This window comes from Elaeis guineensis, chromosome 7 (genome assembly GCF_000442705.2).
Source record: "Elaeis guineensis isolate ETL-2024a chromosome 7, EG11, whole genome shotgun sequence".
Taxonomy (NCBI): Eukaryota; Viridiplantae; Streptophyta; class Magnoliopsida; order Arecales; family Arecaceae; genus Elaeis; species Elaeis guineensis.
The window spans coordinates 92559083-92579033 of NC_025999.2; the positions used below are offsets into that span (position 1 = coordinate 92559083).

The 19951-nt window shown below is 37.9% G+C and overlaps 1 protein-coding gene and 1 long non-coding RNA gene across 13 annotated transcripts in view; one reads left to right on the plus strand and one right to left on the minus strand.

Moving 5' to 3' along the window:
• Positions 1–16869, plus strand: part of LOC105048534 (uncharacterized) — an 82173-nt gene extending 65304 nt beyond the window's left edge. For 4 of the 5 annotated variants that reach the window (XR_012142452.1, XR_012142451.1, XR_012142455.1 and 1 more), the window contains 5 exons: positions 11023–11069; positions 11231–11632; positions 12008–12092; positions 14104–14409; positions 16684–16869. This is a non-coding gene — a long non-coding RNA (uncharacterized lncRNA). Of the gene's footprint in view, positions 1–10995; positions 11070–11230; positions 11633–12007; positions 12093–14103; positions 14410–16683 lie in introns of all 5 variants that reach the window. The other variant, XR_012142453.1, reaches the window with a different exon arrangement.
• LOC105048533 (MADS-box transcription factor 23) overlaps positions 1–19951 on the minus strand; it is a 70563-nt gene that overhangs the window by 31585 nt on the left and 19027 nt on the right. For 6 of the 8 annotated variants that reach the window (XM_029265551.2, XM_029265550.2, XM_029265549.2 and 3 more), the window contains exons 3-4: positions 16976–17054; positions 11248–11379 (exon numbers count right to left, since the gene is read on the minus strand). In XM_029265551.2, coding sequence (XP_029121384.1) covers positions 11248–11379; positions 16976–17054 — 211 coding nt within the window. The remainder of the gene's footprint in view (positions 1–11247; positions 11380–16975; positions 17055–19951) is intronic. The other 2 variants (XM_029265552.2, XM_029265553.2) reach the window with 1 other exon arrangement.

Below are 19951 nucleotides of genomic sequence, written 5' to 3' on the forward strand. Positions count from 1 at the left end.
AGAGTGCTCCGCAGCTCAACACCTCTATGTCCACTCTAAGGTTTTGCCCCTCAAGCCAAGCACTGCTCATCCCAAATATCTTGATCCTCGACATACCCTCATGCCATGACATAACCACTGGGCCACTGATCCGCAACCCACCAAGCTGCCCTTCAATACTACACATACCAAATCTACACAACACGACCATGCAATGCCATTACTATGCATGAGGCTTGGGCAAACCCACCTCTAGTGCCGCCCAGCTAAACTACCAAGTTGACATGCCCTATAGCTTCTCAAAGCTACAGTTGATTGTACACATCCGAGTCCTCCGAGGTTCTACTATCCAAGCTTTCCCCACAAGCTCTTGTGCCACGATCTCGGTCTTGCATCCTTGATATGCCTTTCCATCCATGGCCATATCGCTTGACAATATTCATGGCCTGCTCGCCCATCACTGTGCATTACCACGATTTTGGGGATACATGATCATACCACCCAACATCCTAGGTCCACAGCCTACTCGTATATTGAGCACTGCCACTATATCGGCATCCAAGTCTGCCTCATCAAGTACATATCTTCGACTGGTTGATAAATGCATCAAGCTGTCCTCTCCTTGGCATGACCCTCTTGGCCATCCATGATCCTTGGCCCAGCTCCAAGGCACATAATCTGATCGATATACCATAAGCCTTGTTCTCCACGACCGATCGATTCCCGTGGATCCTCACAAGACATCACCTTGTGATGCTCACTAGACTCTTGCCTGTTTGGGTAGGCCGCACCCTTGCCCGATTAGTCCTCTATCATTTCTTCGCTCTACTACAGAGATCAAGAACGCATAGAGTAGTCTGGACAAACCCTTCAAGGATAAAATCTTGAGATATCCCCTCCCTGCACAGTGTGGCTAGCTCGTCCAACCAGCATTGCCCCGAATACCTCCATATGAGACCATTCGGGTGTGGCACCACCATTGCCCACACAACTGTGCCATGACGGACCCATCTCTTACGGGTCTGGAGGAGTCGGGTACGCGACTAAAGCTCTGCGCCCCTCCTCAAACCAAGAGGAATCTTTGAGCATCCACATATATCTTGGCGGACCACCATCATTCCAAATATCACGCATCCCGAGCCCCCCGATATCATGCCACGGCTATGCCGCTCCTTGGCGAACCATTGCTCCCTCACTACCCCAGCAAGGCATCCCCCTAAATCTCACCCAGGGGGTTCCAAATGATCAGGTAGCATTGCAAATTTTGGCCATGCCAAATCCTTCGCAACACCGTGCCACACCCACGTCGGCACCCCCTGTGACATGCCTGTGGATAAGCCTGTGACAGGCCGGCGAGCGAGTGTCAAGGGCGGTCGATGCCAAGCACATCGAGGACGGCCTCCGCCCTCCCATGCGGAATAGGGATTCATCCCTATTCAGTATTTTTGTTCTTTTAAACGGACGAAGTTGGCAAATGATATGCCGACTCCTTATTTTTTTTTTAAAAAAAAATTGTGAAGTAGGCAACCTTCAAATGTTAAAATCAAAAAAAAAATCTGAAATAGGGGCGAACCCCTGTTTCAAAAATGAAGAAGGGGGTGAAGCCACGGAGGCCCTCCTCCGGCTCGACCGCCTTCAGGCCCGTCAGCATGGGCTCACTATCCATCGAAGATCTCGCAACGGAGGCATCATCTGTCCAAAGGCCTCGACGGCCTCCGGAGGTCTGGTAAGGACCTCCCACTCTCTCTCCTTCCCTCCCTCTGTGTGTACCCACCTTGGCAAGATGTCGGACGACCTTCGACGACCGTCGGAGGCTCTTTCTTCCTCTCCCTCTCCTTCTCTCCCCCTTTCTCTCTCTCTTCCTCTCTTTCTTCTTTGTCCCTCCGAGAACCGATTTGGATGCTGGAACCATCTCAGTTTCCTATCTGTCCGGCTCGATACAGGGTGTACTGGGTGGTTCGACGTGGTTTTGAAAGCCCTACATGATACTTATATAATCATTCGATAAATTTGTGCTGAATATACTTATGGTTTACATTTTTCCAGTCAATTTATCATGCAAGCTAGTATTAGAAGCTTAAAGATATATTTGCACATTAAAGCACAAATACGATCACAATTCATGGTGATTATTATGGTAGGACAACTTTTTCATGCATTAACAATGTGTCATGTTGTATTCATATTGTTGATACTATAAGAAACTCATATATTGATGGTGTAACTAAGGTTTTAAATCTTGCGGGACAGAATTGTCCTGATTTCTCTATGGAATTGAATGTCCCGCTATCCCACCCCATCTCGATGATAGTCCTAATCATGCATCTGGTAGATATCCCCCATTTCTCATCCCTTCTCTTCCTTTCCTTTCCTTTCTTTCTTGTTCTTCTTTCCATCCTTTCTTTTTTCTATCTTTCTTTCTTTCCTTTCGTTTTTCTTTCTTTTCTTATCCCTTCCATTGTTTCTATTTTCCTTCTTTCTTTTTCTTTCTTCCATCTTTCCTTCTTTCTTTCTTTTCCTTATCCCTTCCTTTATTTTCTTCTTCTTCTTTCCTTTCATTTTCCCTTTTCTTGATCTTTCCTTTTTTTCTTATCTCCTTGCATGGATGGGTTTCAGAGTCTTAACCCCATTGTAATCCTATTTTCTCATGAGAATAGGATGGGACAGCCGAGATATGCTCCATCTTATTGAGGCTTAATACTTTGGGTGCAACCGCATGTTCCATCTTATACACTCCATATAATATTGTCATTAAGAATGTGAATATAGAGGTTTGAGGAGAATCAAAGAAAAACCATCTAGTGAGGACACTTGGTGGTGGAATAAGAAAGTTCAATGAGCAGTTAAGGCTCAAACATAGTGCTATTAGGAGACTACCTAAATATAGGAATGAGGAAGTGTATGAAAACTATAAGGTGGTCAAGAAGGAATTAAGATGGTGATACGAGAGGCTATATTCAAGGCACCTGGAGAGATATCACATGTGAGAAACTAAGGATGGGGTGAAAAATATCTAAAAGACTGCAAGATTAGGAGGAAAAAAACTAGAGACTTAGGTTAATGCATCAAGGATAAACATCAAGAAGTTTTAGTTGAGAAAGATGAGACCAAAGAAAGATGGAGAAACTATTTTCATATGCTATTCAATGAAAGACATGTAGATAATTTGGGAGGTCCATTGAGGTTAGAAATATTAACTATCAATGTAGAACTAGAGTATCTAAGGTAAAAAAGGCTACGGAAAAGATGCAAATAGGAAAAGAGGATGGGCCTGATGAAATCTCTATGGAGATTTGAGAGGTTGACTAATTTGTTTAATAAAATTTTAAACACTAAGAAAATACTTGACAATTGGAGGAGCACTATTGTCATGCCTTCGATCCTAGATCATGAGCCATAGGTCATGGCAATCGCCACGTTCTTATGGAGAACTTTCCCACAAGCATGCAAGGCATCTTATGATGATATCGTAAAGCAACGGTGAAATTAATGTTCAACTTTATTCAAATAACTAAATTAAATGTCTTATAAAATAATATTCCATAGTTTTCCATCAACTTCAATAAATCTTAGTCTAAAATAAAGATTATCAAATTTTGCTTCTAATTCACACTCCTATATAGAATTCCTAAATCAAGCTAGTCCTTTGAATCTATAAAAATAGTAAAATATATAGTAATGAGCTAGACAGCTCAATAAATAATGTACACTTTAGCTAGATAAATTTAGTAATAATGATGTACTGAAAATAAGCATGCAAAGTGCATCAACTCAAAATATATAACAATAATTAAAATAAGAACCATGCAAATTTAGTCTTTTCAAAATTTATTTTCATTCATAAATTAATTTCTTTCAAAACATCCAATTCACCTCGATAGCCATGCACTAAATCAAAATGCCACTACATAACCCCCAATGACGACGTATCGAAATACTAGTGCACACCCTCACTGGCAGGGTATTGAAATACTAGCGCACAATCTCCACTAGCAGGATATCGAAATACCAGCACACAACCTCTACTGGCAGGGTTTCAAAATATCAATGCATAACTCCCACCTGTAGGGTATCAAAATACCTGTGCATAACCCCTACTGGCAGGATATCGAAGTACCAATTTTTAATCCCCACGAGTAGGATTCCATACATGATCAGGCTATGAGTCAAAATCCATCTCGATTGAAAATACTATTTTATATTCAAATTTAAAAAGTCATAAACCAGACGATATCGAAATCAATCGATATAATCCATAGCAATTTTAATACAATCGATCATAAATCATTCAAGATATAAAAAGAAGGCATATTTGGCAATCCAAAATTACTATACATTGAACTTATAAATCATAAATAATTCAATACAAAAATATTTTATAATTTATTGATAAATCTATAAAAAGTGAATCATTACTTATCTCACACGTACTCCAACAAATCCACATAATTCTATAATTTTTTTTTATAATCTTCAATTCATAGATCACATCGTAGTATCCCATTGCTAGACATCTTTTTATCCAGACAACTATAACCTTATGCATAATTAAATCCAATAATCAGAAAGGATACAAATAATCATGAGAGATATGATGAACGATAGTCGCATCCAACAGTCTGAGTCAGTCAGTCATCTAACTTTATCTAATGAGGATCATACTAAGATCTAGATAGTTCAACAGAGATCAAGGATGATCAAATCAATAGTGTGCAACAAAAGTCAAGATGGAGGCCAACACAGTGCTCGATGATCAAAGATCAGTTTAATCAAATAACTTCATTTAATCAAGATGAGATTTAAGATACAATTGGCTCCATAAAAATCAAATAGATCAAATGTGATGGTATCCGGATCCAATCAAGATGGGTGCCGGCATGCTGTCTGATGACCACGGATTAGGATCCTTCACTAAAGTCGATCAAAATCATCAAAAGAAAGCCTTTTACTTGATCAATCTTAGAGAGATAAATTTTATAAAGAGAGAAATAATTCTTGAGAGAGAAATTCATAGAGAGAGAAAGTAAAATTTTCTAAAGACAGAAAGTAGAGAGAAGGTGGAAAGAGAAAGTAGGAAGAGAGATGGAAGAGGGAAGAGAGATAAGCTCTTTCTCTCTCTCTTTTTCTTTTCTTTTCTATTTTCTTTTTTCCTTTTTCCTTTTTCCTTTTTTTTCCATCTTCTTCATTCCTTCTTCTTTAACCGAATAGGGGATTTACTTCCCCTTTACCTCTCGAGACAATAGGCTCAAGACTGACGATGGCTGTCACTAGCCGTGGTTGGGCCCATGGTGGTGCAGTCGGTGGTCCTCTTGTTGGTGATTAGTGGTGACTAAAGGCATCGAAAAATCAAAGGAAAGTAATGGAAAAATAGGGAAAAGCATGGTTCGACTTTCAAGAAGAAATCCAACAATAGATCGGCCAGAATCTGGGATTTAGGGACTGCAAAAGGAGAGGAGGGCAAGTTAAATAATGCTAGTTCTTACTTGATTTTTGATTAGTATTGATCTAATTTCTGGCAGCCAAATCAAGACTAAACCGCTGGCAATCAAAAGGAAAAGGAGGGGAAAAGGGTGGCAAACGACGACCAATCTTTGGTGAGGGAGAATCAAGAGGGTTGAGGCCTTCAAATAGATATCAAAGGGATGGAACTAGAGTTTAATTTCCACTCAATTTCTAAGTGGATTTAGGATTTCAATCGGAGAAGAACTCCTTCGGGAGTTCTCATGTATTTTCCCAGCTCCCAACACATGCAACGCACGTACTGGCTTATTTTAATTTTTTTATTTTGGTCCTGTTTTAAAAATTGTGCAGTTCTTTTTGGATTGATTTTTTTATGGCTAGAAAAGGCCCAAGTTGTTCGGCCTGGGTATTACAACTATAGTATCAATGTATAAGAATAAGGGTGAGGGTGGAGGCAACAAGAATAACAATCCATAAGAGAGGATGGCAAGAAGCTAACTCTATAGTTGAGTGATGATTTACATCAAAATATTCCTATCAAAGGGTATATACTATCCTAGAATTTAAAGAAAAAGGTTAGGGTTGAGGCAACATGAATAACAATCCATAAGAGAGGACAGCACAACTCCATAGTTGAGTAATGATTTACATCAAAATCATCCTATCAAAGTGTATAGAACTACCCTAGAATCTAAACAAAATCCATATATTAATAAAATTATGTTGAAAGCTTGTGATAGAGAAGCCACAGATCCAAAAGTATCATGGGAGAAGGACAAGATAGTGATGGAACATGAAAGTTTATGATAGTGAAGTGTTTGATACAAGCATGTTTGAAGACCATCATATCCAAAAAGGATGCCCTAATGCATGAGGTTCCCGCCAATGGAGTTTGCGAAGGGTTAGATTTACCCAACTTTCCTATTGCATGTGGAGCGGCTATTTCCATGTTTCGAATTTGTGACACCTAGGTCATAATAGAGCAATCTTATTATATCACCAAGGCTCGCCCTCAAAAACCATCATATCCTATTCCACTATAATTCATCAAAAGACAAATTTTGAAGCCAAGGGGGTTTGATGTGAGTGAAGGGTCCTCTACATGCTACTGATCCATGCTAGACATGAAGCTTGACCCGAAGAGGGCTCCAGAGTCCAAAAAGAGGTCCAAAACAACATACTTTGTTTCATAATGGGTTTGAGACTACATTGAATCTATCAGTTGCCATAGTGATCCAACAGGATCTATGAACTCGATGCGGACTATTTTGGCCACTACAGATCGGGCTGGATGGGGTCCAAGAGCAAGATTCGCCACATTAGGAAGCTAATTTGCAAGCTAAACTTATGAAAACCAAACTTGGTAATACGAGTCCGATTTCAATGATATTTTTTTTTTGAAATTGGATAGTTTTTTGAGATTTATGATGTGATGCCATCCTCTAAAGGGGCCGGTGCCCCCAACAATGAGGACAAAATTCCTTCGTGTGGGCTCCAAAATGGGTTGATTAATTTGGAATTTTTTTTCAGATAGACTTTGATCGAGCGTAGCTTCCAATCCGAGAAGAATCCAATAGGATGATAGAAGGTAGAGTTGATGTAGAAGTCGAGATCTACCTTTTGAAGAGTTTTAGCTTTTTTCAGATTATTTCTACTCAACATATCTATTTTAGGTAAAAGAGTCTCATTAGAACTAAAGAAGAATCCAACTCAATTTGTGTAAGGATGGACCTCGTTATTATAAATAGAGGATATGTATCTTATTTTTAATCAATGCGAATGAAAAAAAGAGAAAGAAAAGCGACTTGATTCTTGCTTTCAAAAATTCTCCTCTTCTTCTACCTTTTTCTTTTGAGAGATATGAGTTGAGCGGGTTGAAGGAAATCTTCCTTCTCTCCGATTGGATCACATAGTTGTGAGGCATTGCTTGTTAGACCCTTAGCTCACCAATGTCAAAGTATTGTTATTTTAGTTGAGAAAAACATACCATAGATTAGCTGCCTTTCAAAGATCAACTTCGTAAACCATAGTCCAAAAGAATGCTTACTAAAGCTAGCAGAATTATAAAATCAAAGTACTTCTATCTTATTTAGCACCAAAACAACTTTCCAATGCAATTTTGAATCATATTAATTAGAGCTTGAATGAGAGAGATATGGTCATCTTGGTGAAAGGCTACTTTGTTGAAATTTGTTGACATGGTTGTACATAGTTATGACTTTGCCTTTCCTTGGCTATTTTGAATTAGAAATGAATTTTAACAACCTTTTGTTCTATTTTCCATAGTTTTCTCTATTCAGGAATGTCTTTATCAAGCTAGAAAAAGCTATTTGGCTTAGAAAAGTTGTTTTTAATTATTTCATTTGTTTTCCTTATTGTAATTCAGTACTATATGAATTAGACAAGGAGCTAGGTGTAAGAGACTTTTCCTGGACCTTCTTATGGTGTGAGGCTATAGGGGAGAGGCTATGTTTAGTTTTGATAGGCACTCCATAAGAGGCTAGGTGACTTCATTTAAGTGAAGATTCTAGTGTGGAGTCAAAAATTCTATCAAAGAGTTCCCCATTCTAGCAGCAATGGATGTTTGGTTTAAGTGTCATGTGTTGGTACAGTGTTGATTTGGCACCGACATGGCACATATTGTGCTATTTTGATGCTTGGCATGCATTGAGACCCATGCATTGGCATATAGATGTACCGCATATTGGTCCATGATCCAAGAGGATCATTGGACCCATTGTGGACCAATTTGATCACTTCAGGTAAGTTTGGATAGGGTTTGGGAGCAAGATCCGCCATATCTAAGTCTAGATCATGAAGCTCAACTTTTAGAGACCATAACTTACCCATAAAACATCCTATTATAATGATCCTTTTTTTTGGATATTGGGTAACTTTTTGAGTTTTACACGGATGTGACAAGCTCAAGGGTTCATTGTGCCCTACTAATGTTGGGGAACTATGATGTTTGAGCCTTGAGATGGGCCGACCAATGCAAAAGCATCCTCTTCGGGTGAAATGGATGGCTTATCTTCCAATCTGGGAGGAATTAGGCTATGTAACAGATGATAAAGTTGATGCAGGAATTGAGAGAGAGCTCTTGGACGAATTTCATCTTAGCATGGATTCCTTGCTACCTTAGAAAATTTCTAACCAAGATTTTAAATCCCATGGGACAAAGGTATTCCGGTTTTTCCATGGAACGGTATGCCCCATCGTTCGATTCCATTCTGATAGCAGTCCCGATCATGTATTTCAGTAGATATCCTCCATCTTTCTCTCCTTCTTCTTTCCTTTCTTTCTTTTCTTTCTTTTTCTCTACTTTTCTTTCCTTTTTTTCTTTTTCTTCTCCCTTCCTTTCTTTTTTTTTTCATTTTTCTTCTTCTTTCCTTTTATTTTTCCCTTTTCTTTATCTTTCCTTCATTTCCTTTTTTCCTCTTTTTTTTTCTCTCACTGCAAGGATGGGTTTCGAAGTCCCAGGTCCCATTTTCTCATAAGAATAGGATGGGACGCCCCTGTCCCGTCGGGACATAAAACCTTGTTTCTAACCTCTTTTAAGTAGAAAAGAAATTTGAATCAGATTTGGAAACTCAGATGTCACTGATATAAATAAGATGCATTGTAATCAGTTTTATTTTTCAATTAATGAAAGCACAAAGAGTCTAGCCTAAGGTTTACTGAACTGGTATTGGTGGATGTACTAGTCAGAGAATGGTTCGGTATGGTATTGGTGCATACCATACGGATCCAATACATATTGAAACTAGAGGGAGGGAGAGGGAGGAAAGAGGGGCCCTCACCCAGTCTGATGGAGGTGCCAATCTAGACAAGGAATGGGGCCGGAGGTAGCGGAGATGAGATGGTTGAGGTGGCGAAGGAGGATCTTCATCACAATAAGAGGAGGTGGCGATGGCCATGGTGTTCTTACACTAATGCAAAACCCTTAGTCGTAGTCATCGTCACATCGACATCGATGTGATCATAGCTGGTTTGGTGGATTAGGAGAGAAGGAAGAAAGGAGAGGAAGATCGAGAGAGAGGGGAGAGGAAGAGATGGATTGGGAGAGAGGGAGAGAGAGAGGGGAGAGAATTTAGGAGAGATCATGACATAAGAAAGAGGCAATGTCAAGGTTTGCCGTCTCGATATGGGACCCCATGCCAGCATAATTCTATTACAATATCAATACATGGTTCAACATAGTACGCCATATCGATATGGTATGTTATGTCCCATACCAAGTGATATGGGGCGGTATGACAAACACTAGGCAAGGTGATTCTCTTTTTAGTTAAATGGAATCAATTTGTTTTGAGACTAGATTGATCGGCCAAATCATCCCTGATTACTAGCTGATAGGTTTGGTATACCTCGAATCGCTCAGTTCGGAATGGTTTTTGTGGTCTTTAGTATAGCTACTCCATTATTTTATTAGTATTTTCTTTGAGAGGTCCGAGTTAAGCTAATTGAAGGAATTGTTTCCGCTTTTTTATTAGATCAGTCCAAGCAAGGCTTGTTGTACTATATCTAACTAGAGGTACAGGACGTACCATATTGGTTTGGTACTAGCATGCGATATGGGGGGGCGTACTGACACTCCGTATGTTAGACTGGCTCTGCACTGACATAGTAACATGTTAGCACAGGTGTGGAGCTTGGTACCGAGATGTCGAACCCTAAGTCCAAGCATAGCACAACATGTGCTAGCCCATGAAATGTGCATGTTGCCATAGCTAGCTTTTACTCCTTATGTGCGAGTAAGTTGTAAGGAAGTTATGTGCATGAAATGGATTATTACTGAACTTCTATTTACAAGGTGGTTTTCCTTAGCAAAATATCCTTTTTCAATAAGGTCATCTTTATTATTTTGTGACTTGTATGTTGGTAGACTTTAGTTCCTTCGTAGAGATAGTTTTCTATGTTGACCTAGGATCCCCCCTCAACTCTCTCCTTGCTTATGGGCACCAGAAGCATCATAGTTTGTTGAAATTTTTCATTCATTAGCACCATTCAAACATGTGTTTTCAAATTTCTATATTCATATGAATACTAGCAAGGTCTCGACTGTATGTGATATCTCTATATGCTAATGTTTGAACAAGTAGGACTCTTTAATCTTCTCTTCTCTTATTAACTTGACATATAGCAGCTAAATGTTCTATTTTATTGCTTTCATCACAGGCTGCTTGTTTATTTTTCACTACTACATACTTTTCAAACATTCAGAAAGTTGATAAAGTTCAACATTCACATATGTTTTTATCTTGATCTCATTTGTCGAAAATTTTTTGAATCAAGGGTGGCTATTGTTATGTGTACAAAAAGCTGCAAATTGATTGATACTTGGAGCCCGGCAATTTGAATCTATTCTAGATAAATAAAAAGTCTAAAATGCATATTGCATATGCATCCTATTGCTAGGCTGTAGAAAAATTCTAAAAAATTGTGATCAATGAACTCCTGATCTATTGATTATTCAAGATCTAAGAATCTAGAACTCATCTTTTATATTACCAGCAGAACATGTTTCTCCCAAGTTCTGACAACTTCCCTGTATAGGTTGAGATGACTAAAATTATCTTGCAGGAGATCCTGTCTCAAGACTCTCAACAAAGAAGATTGTTGTATGATCTGTAAGGAAATCTTTGCACTGTCTTATCCATACTTTTCGTATTATGTATATTATTTCTTTAATTGTTATTTTGTTTTTTGCTATTAAAATGCCATGCTATGATGGTCTGCTATTGTTGGAATGAGTTGATTGAGAAAAACAAATGCTTATATGATGATAAAGAGGCAAAGGACACCAACCGAAATGATGGAACTGGATTGATGGTTGAGTTGAGAGGGGCAGACAGGAAGCTGCAGTTGGGACACTCTGACACTACAAAGGCTCTCTTCAATCAAACGAGTGAGACGTAGACATCTGCTTGTAGAGAAGGCCTGCGTAAGAGAGTCCACAGTGATTTTGTAAATGAAAGTTGCAGAAACTGTTTTGCTTGGTGGATATGGAAGTTGACAAGCAGCTAAAAACATACCCTTGAGCATTTGAGCTCAAGTCTTAGCAATTGCACGTCCAACTTAGATGTAAACAAAATTCCTGCAGAGTTCATGGATCCCTGACCTAAAATTCTTTAGTAAATGACACTCAAGCATTTGAGCTAAACAATGATGATAAAGCAACGATAATTCCCAGGTACATCATAGTTGTCGACTTTTCTTCCTAATTCAATTGACATTTCTAATAAAGGTTCACCATCTCAATATCAAATCCTGTCTCGATACCATCCTATTATAGTGTTGGTTCATCCGTTATGGTACTTGCTTTGGCATACCAAGTGTTGGTACGCCCTTCATACCACATACTGATTTAGTATCGGTACACTATGGTATATTGGTATGCATTGGTACCAATTGGTATGGCAAATCTTGTCCAATACCCTTCTGCATTATATACAGTCATGTCCTCTCTGTAACCGTGTAATTCTCATGTCAAATTTAACTGTTATTGCTTGTTTGGGTAGCAGATTCTTGTAGGCACTTTTGACACTGCTAGTTGTGCTGAATTCAGGGACCTACATCATTAGAACCCTGAGATTGAGTGGAAATCAGACAGTGTACTCAGAGATTCAGAACAAGTAATTGGGAGGATCAAGGTAAAAATCATATGCTTGCTGTTACATTATGTTACCTTGCATCATTATCTAGGATTTTAGTGACCTGTTGACAGTTAGTACTAACTTTTACTTCTGTATGTTCCAATCTTTTATACATAAAGGGCCTGGCATGATTCTAGAAATTTGACCAGCTGACTGCCTCTTCGTGTCCATGAATTATCCTGAGGATCTTTCCAGGAAAAGAATAATAATATTGATTTGGAAATTTTGAAAGAACCCAGAATGGAAGCCATTTGCACCATCTTTTTCTTTTTTGAGTAGTTTATTAAAATATTTGTTGCTAAAATGTACAGTTGATATTGGAACACCACTAGAGCTGAACATTGTTAACCATCCTCCTAAACTTGTGTTTTTTATGGGGAACAAACATTGTTAACCATCCTCCTAACAAGGATGTAGAGAGAGAAGTCAAATGCTTGATAGGGTTTGGTCGGCCACTGGAACCGATTAGTAGGCTCATCTTGGTTATATGAAAATGGTGTGCTTGAATAATTAGAATTGCTAGAACAACTAAGGCTCAGAGCCTCAGACATTAAAGTAAAATGCCTTATGATGATTCAGGTCCCAGCAGGATATCCCGTGGGATACCGGGATGGGGTACCATCCCATGTGTCAAGATATGGTCATCCTGCTAGCATTCTGGCATCTCGATCGGGACGTTTTGGGATATCCCCTGTCCCAAATGTCAGGATGGGGTGGAACAGTGGTGCATCCCATTTTATAAAAAAATCGGGACAGCCTCATCCCATGGGATTTAAAATATCTATATTGACTATAAGTTGAATCTATCTCAAATGCTCTAAGGCTCTTTTTAGGATTGCTGTTAGCAGTAGAGCTTTTGGAAATAGAGCTTTTAAGAAATAGAGCTTTTGGAAGTAGAGTCATTATAAAAAGTTATTTACTGTTTGGTAACCACATTTATAAAATACTTTGAAATCTTAATATATGTTTGGTAACTAAAATAAAAAAGTACTTTCGGTATGATAAAATGATAATAAAAGATATAGCATGTATTACATAGTGAATAATAATATAATATAATATTATATATTATTAAATATTAAAATATCATTGGATTATATAATATTATTATTATATAATGTAATATAATATTATATTATACTATAATATAATATTATTATAATTATGATGTAATATAATATAATATATTATATTATTATTAAATATTGTTATATCAAATTATATTTGTAACACAATAATACTATAATAGATTATGTTATATGTTTATAATATATCATAATATTAATTTATTATTATATTATATTATATTCATAATATAATAATATGATATGATATGATATAAAATGTAATTATAAGATTTGTTAGTGGGCATTTTGATCATTAAAAAAATTTTATTTACTTTAAACAGCTTTCTGATATTAGTCAGAGAATACTTTTGGAGAAAGCTTCAAAATAGAGCTTTTTCCAAGTAAACCTTTTTAGCTTTCTGGCAAAGCCAAAATAGCTTCTTGATTTTTTTACCAAACATCATTGTACCATCCAAAAGTACTTTTGAATGATGAAAAAGTACTTTTTGACACTCTAAAAGCTTAGCCAAATAGGACCTAAATCCTATTTGTGCTGCCTATGCTTTACCTCTTACCATACCAGGTCTGAACCTTTTTTGGGAAGGTCCCAATTTTGAGTGCGTACCATGAATAATTGAAAGTGAGGAAGCTTATGCAGTGACCTATATTTCATGTACGAAACATTGTAACTGATGCACTTGGGTGGATTTTTCTGCTGGTTCTCATTTTTATGTTTTAGCGGCTTGAGTCACTGTTTTGTCGATGCTCCCCTCTGTTTCATCACTTCACCTATTCAATGAAATGGTGCTGGGATCCCCACAATTGCTCAGAATGAATAAAAAGAAAGAACCAAAAAAAACATCCTGCACCTTTCTCACTTTTAGCATTATAAGTTTCTGAATATTTTCTCATTGTTTACTCTTTTTGATTTCTTGCTCTAGGTCCTCATCTATTGTGGCAGACATCACTATGTGCTGCACATAGTTACATCTGTTTTGCACACCTTTATGCTTAAGCATGGACAGGACCGGGACTAAACAGTAAATGGCCATTGAAGTTAAGGGGTAGAGTAAAATTGCTGGTCAACAGGAAGAGATTGTAAAATGGCAGTCTAACAAAGAACTGGCCATCAATCAACACCAATTTTCATAGCAATACAAACCAAGCATGACATGAATCATGCAAACGAACAGTTAAGGCTTTATTGTCTTCCATATGCTGGGGCCAGCTTTCAGGACTTTTCAGTGGTGAGCTCATTTGATGCTTAATTCCTCAGTTTTTGCAGTCAATCTATTCACAATGAGCACACTGCATGACATGTTTACTACCTATTCTGCAGAACCTGATGGTCATGCTTTGGCATAAATTTTTATAAATAGGGATACAAACAAGCCAATTGCTGACCTGCTCAGATGCAGTTTATTGCATGAAAAAATACAGGAGCCCAAACAATTAATGTTCTAGATTCCTTATTTGTTAACCTGACAAGCTTGTTATTGAGCCAGGCTTAAGATTCAAGGCCTGAAGTGTTGAGGCTCAGCTCTTTTATTGAGTTGGGGTTTACTTGATGTTAAAGCTTAGCTAGTTTAGTTGAACAAGCTCAACAGAGCCTATTAGCTGGCCAAGTTGAGCAGTTCATGGACAGTCTACTTCCTCTGGGCCTATTTATAAATTGTTTTGAACTTTTGACTGTTTCAGTGTCTATCCCTGTGATTGCATTTTTCTTGAGCGGGGAAAATGAAAAATAGCACATAAAGGTCATTATCTGTTGTGGAATCCTGTATTCTGCTTGGATATGAATTTTTGCAACATAACTATGATTGCCAAGTCTTGTCTTGTAATAGATTTATGAATTAGTACTCAGCATTGATTCTTATAAATATGAATGGCTGCTTCCACTTCTTGAGTATATTAATTTAATTCTTTCAACTTCGATCTGTGTTTCTCTAGGCCTTCCCATCCTCTCTTCAACCCATTAATGTAAGTCTGAGTACTTCTAATTGTGTATTGCCCCTCTTTAGTTGTGACATGGCCTTGCTATCTTACTGATTGCAGTGGTATTTAGCTTCCTGTAGTTATGCTCAATTCTGACCATCTCAGTTTTACCACTTCTCAGCCTAGCGTGTGGGCTTTTCTTTTGATAGAATTTATATTATGTCTCTTCCATAATATATTACAATGATGCAGCACATCAGAAACACATCTTTACATAGTTCTCCATGCTTGAAATATAATGAAAATGTCTAATACTTTCTTTATGTTTGTTCAACATAATAGAACTGAACTGTAATAATCTTTTGGAAGTATCTTTTTTTCCATCAATTGCCAAAGCATAAATTTTCATTATTCAGCCCACAACAGTTGCATTGTGTCATCTGTTTTCGTTAGATCTGCTGTTTGCACTCACTACCTGAGTAGCAGGAGACTTCTGCATAGGGTGCCACACCTGCTTTGCAATATCCAATGGGAACTTGTTTCTGCACCCCTTTATTATTTAAAAAAAAAAAAAAGAATTAAGAGATCCCTTTCCCCAAACCCACACCTGAATTAGCTTTCACACCTGTTTCTAGTAACTAAGCTTATAAATATGACTTTGTAGAGGATTCTTTCATAACTCCCATATAGCATTTCTCCTTGTTTTCATCTTCTCACAACAATTATATTGTTTTTGTTTACAAATGACCTAGAGAGTTGATTCTTCAGCTAAGTAGCAACAATCAGTACTTCTAGCACCTGTTTATGATGACAGGCTTTAGGATGATCCTTATCGGGGGCCTGCCAAAGCATAGTATCTGCTAGAGTGCTAGCACATGTTTATGATGACAGACTTTAGGACCACCCTGATTGTTGGTCTGCCACAATATAGCATCTGCCCCTTATCACCACTCTCAGCTCTATATAAATATTTTTATCAAAATGCCAAGTTTCTTCCATACGAATTTATCCTTGTTTTTATCTCACCATAACGATAATGTTTTTGTTTACAGATGAACTACATGGTTGATTCTTCTCCTAAGTGGCAATAATCAGTAATTGTAGCACCTATTTATGATGACAGACTTTAGGACCACCCGTATTGTTGGCCTGCCACGATATGGCATCTTCCCCTTATTACCACTCTCAACTCCATCATGAATACCTTTATCAAAAACTATCGTGCCTTTGCTATTCATTGTTTTATATGACTTTTAGTACTTTAGCATAAGCATTTTCAATGTCAACATAAACCATATTTAGAACCTATTCCCATGGACGTTATTTTATTGACTAACTTTTCTCCAGAACTTCAATGATATATTTTTGCAGATGTCTGACATGGATAATCATAAGTTTTATATAGTTTATGCATTTTGTCTCGTATTTATATTCCATTGTGCAGTGGTAATGCATTTTTAACAACTATCTTCAACTATACATTTTAAAGTTTTCATAATTAAGCTTCTTCAATCGAACTATGATAAACGTATATGGCTGATGTACACATGTAATTTCTAAATTTTTCCCCTACTTTTCTGGTGCAGGACATATATGATGCGAAACAAGTGTTGCAAATAATATGCATGTGATGGTACATAACCGTAACACCAGACTACATCATGCAGCGTCTTGGCAATTTCTATAGCAAAAAGAAGAGTGCTATTTTTCATACTCGGTGATTTAATAGATACCAGATTACTTGCAGTAAAAAGATCAACTTTATCCAAGAAGAGATGGCAAAACTAATATAAACATACTAATTTGCGCATTTGTACACTGCCAAAGAAGAAGCTCATTTATCAGTTGTTGATAATGTTGCGTAAGAATTGGACATACCATCACTTCTGAAGTTGCATTTAGCACTTGATGATTCTCCTCCTTTGTCCTGCTGTAGCGGTCAATTATTGATTTCATGCTGAAATGATAAGGGATCTTCTGTTAGTTTTTCTTTATTATGCTATCAGACTGGATGCTGATACATTCTATGCCATATCAGAGTAGCAATTGATAATCGAATGAGATAATGAACGTGAATAAATAATTAAATATAAGAGTGCTGCTTTTTCTAATAAGTATTACACCGCTTGAGTTCCTTGTATCTTCTAACCTCTGTGAGTTTCTTTCCTAAATACCAAACGAGCCACACAGATGGTCTCCATGTGTTATGTAGTAGTTGTCCATCCATTGCTCTTCTACAACATCTAATTTATTGAATTTTTTCCATTGTATATCTAGAATATGAACTAGAATTAACCATCTTTCTCCCAACTATTTGGGGTTACTTTGTGATTCCTTGTCCATTAGTTTTCTTTCTTAGTGCAAATTTCTTGAAATTCTCTCGTCACTTTGTTCCAAATTGGTAGCATCTTCAATTAGTTAATTTGACAGTTTGTGTTTCATTTATTTGTTCCGAAGATGATGGGGTTCAGAAATTAGCATACTACCTTTGCTCAGACATATTTTAAGCTAGATTAGTCTAAATAAAATTCCAAAAAATGATCAGTGGATGAGCATATCTTATAGTAAAGATACTAGTAACTCATTCAAATCTCGAAGGATGTCAAGGCCTCTCTCTAGCTCAGCTTGCAATGCTGCTACCAGCAATAGGTTTATAAAATGCCATGCAGTAAACATATTAAAAGGTAAAACAACAGTTTCTCAGAATGTTAACAGCTTGCTGCTTTTCTACAACTTTTACTGCTAATTCTCTTGCTAGTAATAGCATACATTTTGGAGAAACTGAATCATGATCTGTCATTCAAAAAATGCACACTAAAGGAGCGTCACGACATCAGTCTGGGTAGGATTTAAGTATTGTCTAGGTAAGTGTCCTATAGGAAAAGTTGTTATGAATCCTATATCATGCTCATGGGTTTAGTGCAGGGAGAGCGTCAATTGTGGTCAACTTTTCAGTAAGATTCATGCCTAGATGAAGTTCCAATCATCAGTTAGAGGGAAAAGAACAAGTTGAATTTGTAGGATTCGTAATGATTTTCAATTTTTTGGAAAGTAAATGATTGTCCGTTTGCTTGTGACTTACTGTGAATGGCCAAGACATTATGGATGGAGATTGGATCCGAAGGCGGGGCACTCACTCCCAAGTGTGCCTTTTTGTTTGGAATATGGCTCGAGGCCCTCTCTCCATCAGGATGGTTTCGAGAGACAGAGGCATAGACCCCCCATCACCTACCTCAGTTGTGAGATGGACGGTGAGACTGTGGGCCATGTCCTCTTTTCAATATCCGAGCACCGTGCAGGTGTGTCGGAGGATCAGTTTTTTTCCGACTTTTGTCCACTCAGCGACATCGGTTCAGTTCTTTCTTGAGGCATTAGGAAGGAATATTCAAGCGAGACTTCCAGGCTTTTTTGGCATTAGTGCAGTTTATATCATGTACCATATTTGGTTGGCTAAGAATAGTCTATTGTTTGAGTTAAGAAGGCAGCATGCGAGATTTATGTTAGAGAGGGCACTAGCTTAGACTGCAGAGATTCTTCAGCTATCTACTAGCTTGATCTTGATAATCTGGGACACCTGGGACTCTTTTTCTATTCTTGTAGTGACTCATTCGGTGTTCATTACTTGCGAGCTCCTACATATGAGCTTTATTAGGGTTAATTTTGATGGCAGCATGTATAACAGTAGAAGAGAAATTGGGTTTGTAATTTGAGGCCTGGACTTAATGTTCATTGCTGTAGGGGAAAGTCATCTAGTAGATGTCACTGTCCCTTATGCGGAGCTTCGCACGGCTTGGGTTGGCATGTGCGTGAGGCGGACCCTAGGGGTAGATCATATCGATATTGAAGGGGACTCATCCATTGTTGTGGGCTGGTTGCAAGGGCGGGTCGAGGTAGCTCATGTGCACCAATTGTTATGTGATGTCTGGAGAGTGATAAGGGGTGCTCTTTCCTGGACATCCGGCATGTTTATCGGAAGTGAACAGTATGGCTGACTGGGTCACCTTTTTTGTCATGGAGCACCCAAGTGGGGAGAGCACCCCTTTATCTTTTTGTGATGTTTTATTTATTGACTTTTTTGGTTATATTCATAATAGACTTGTATGATTACCCCACCTTATCAGAAAAAAAAAAAAGTCGGAACATTGAGAAAGATCCAAAAAATAATTTTAGGAATCGATTTGATAATTGAGGCCTCTTAGACTTTGTGCTATGAAAGATTTTATATTTAAATTTGATTTCTTATCTTTAAACTTTTATATAGAGAAGTCGTTAACCTTGATTCTCAATTTTGTTAGCATTTTGACCGACAATGTATTATTGACATAAATCAACGAAGTATGCCATCATGATACTTGCTGACAGATAATAATGGTCTGAGGTAGATCTTTGATATCCATGGTCCACCATAAAGAGAAAAACTTTTTGCCATCGAGGGAGTGGCCTGGCGAAACGGGCCTTGGCTTCCATGCAAGTGATCCAGATTCGAGTCACGATGGACATCGGGACTTCAATTAAATAGTAGGATGCGAATGATCGGAAGAGAGTTGATCCTGACGGCCTGGGTGCAGGTATTAAAAATAGTTTCTAGTTTGCCAGGTCTCGAAGGTGCTGGGATGACGTACTCACTTATTGGATTTGCCCATATAGTGGGGAGGGTCTCTTTCTAAAATTATCCTTCGAATTGAACATTCTGTAGTGGGATTGGGAGCCTTATGGTCAAGCCGCCATAAGAGTGAAATAACAGTGATCACTTTGTTGTTGACTTTGAAACCTAATGATTCCCTCTAAGTTATCATGGAAGGCAGGCATTTTAGTGTCCAAGCATGCTTTATGTGCTAGGATTCCATCCCCTTT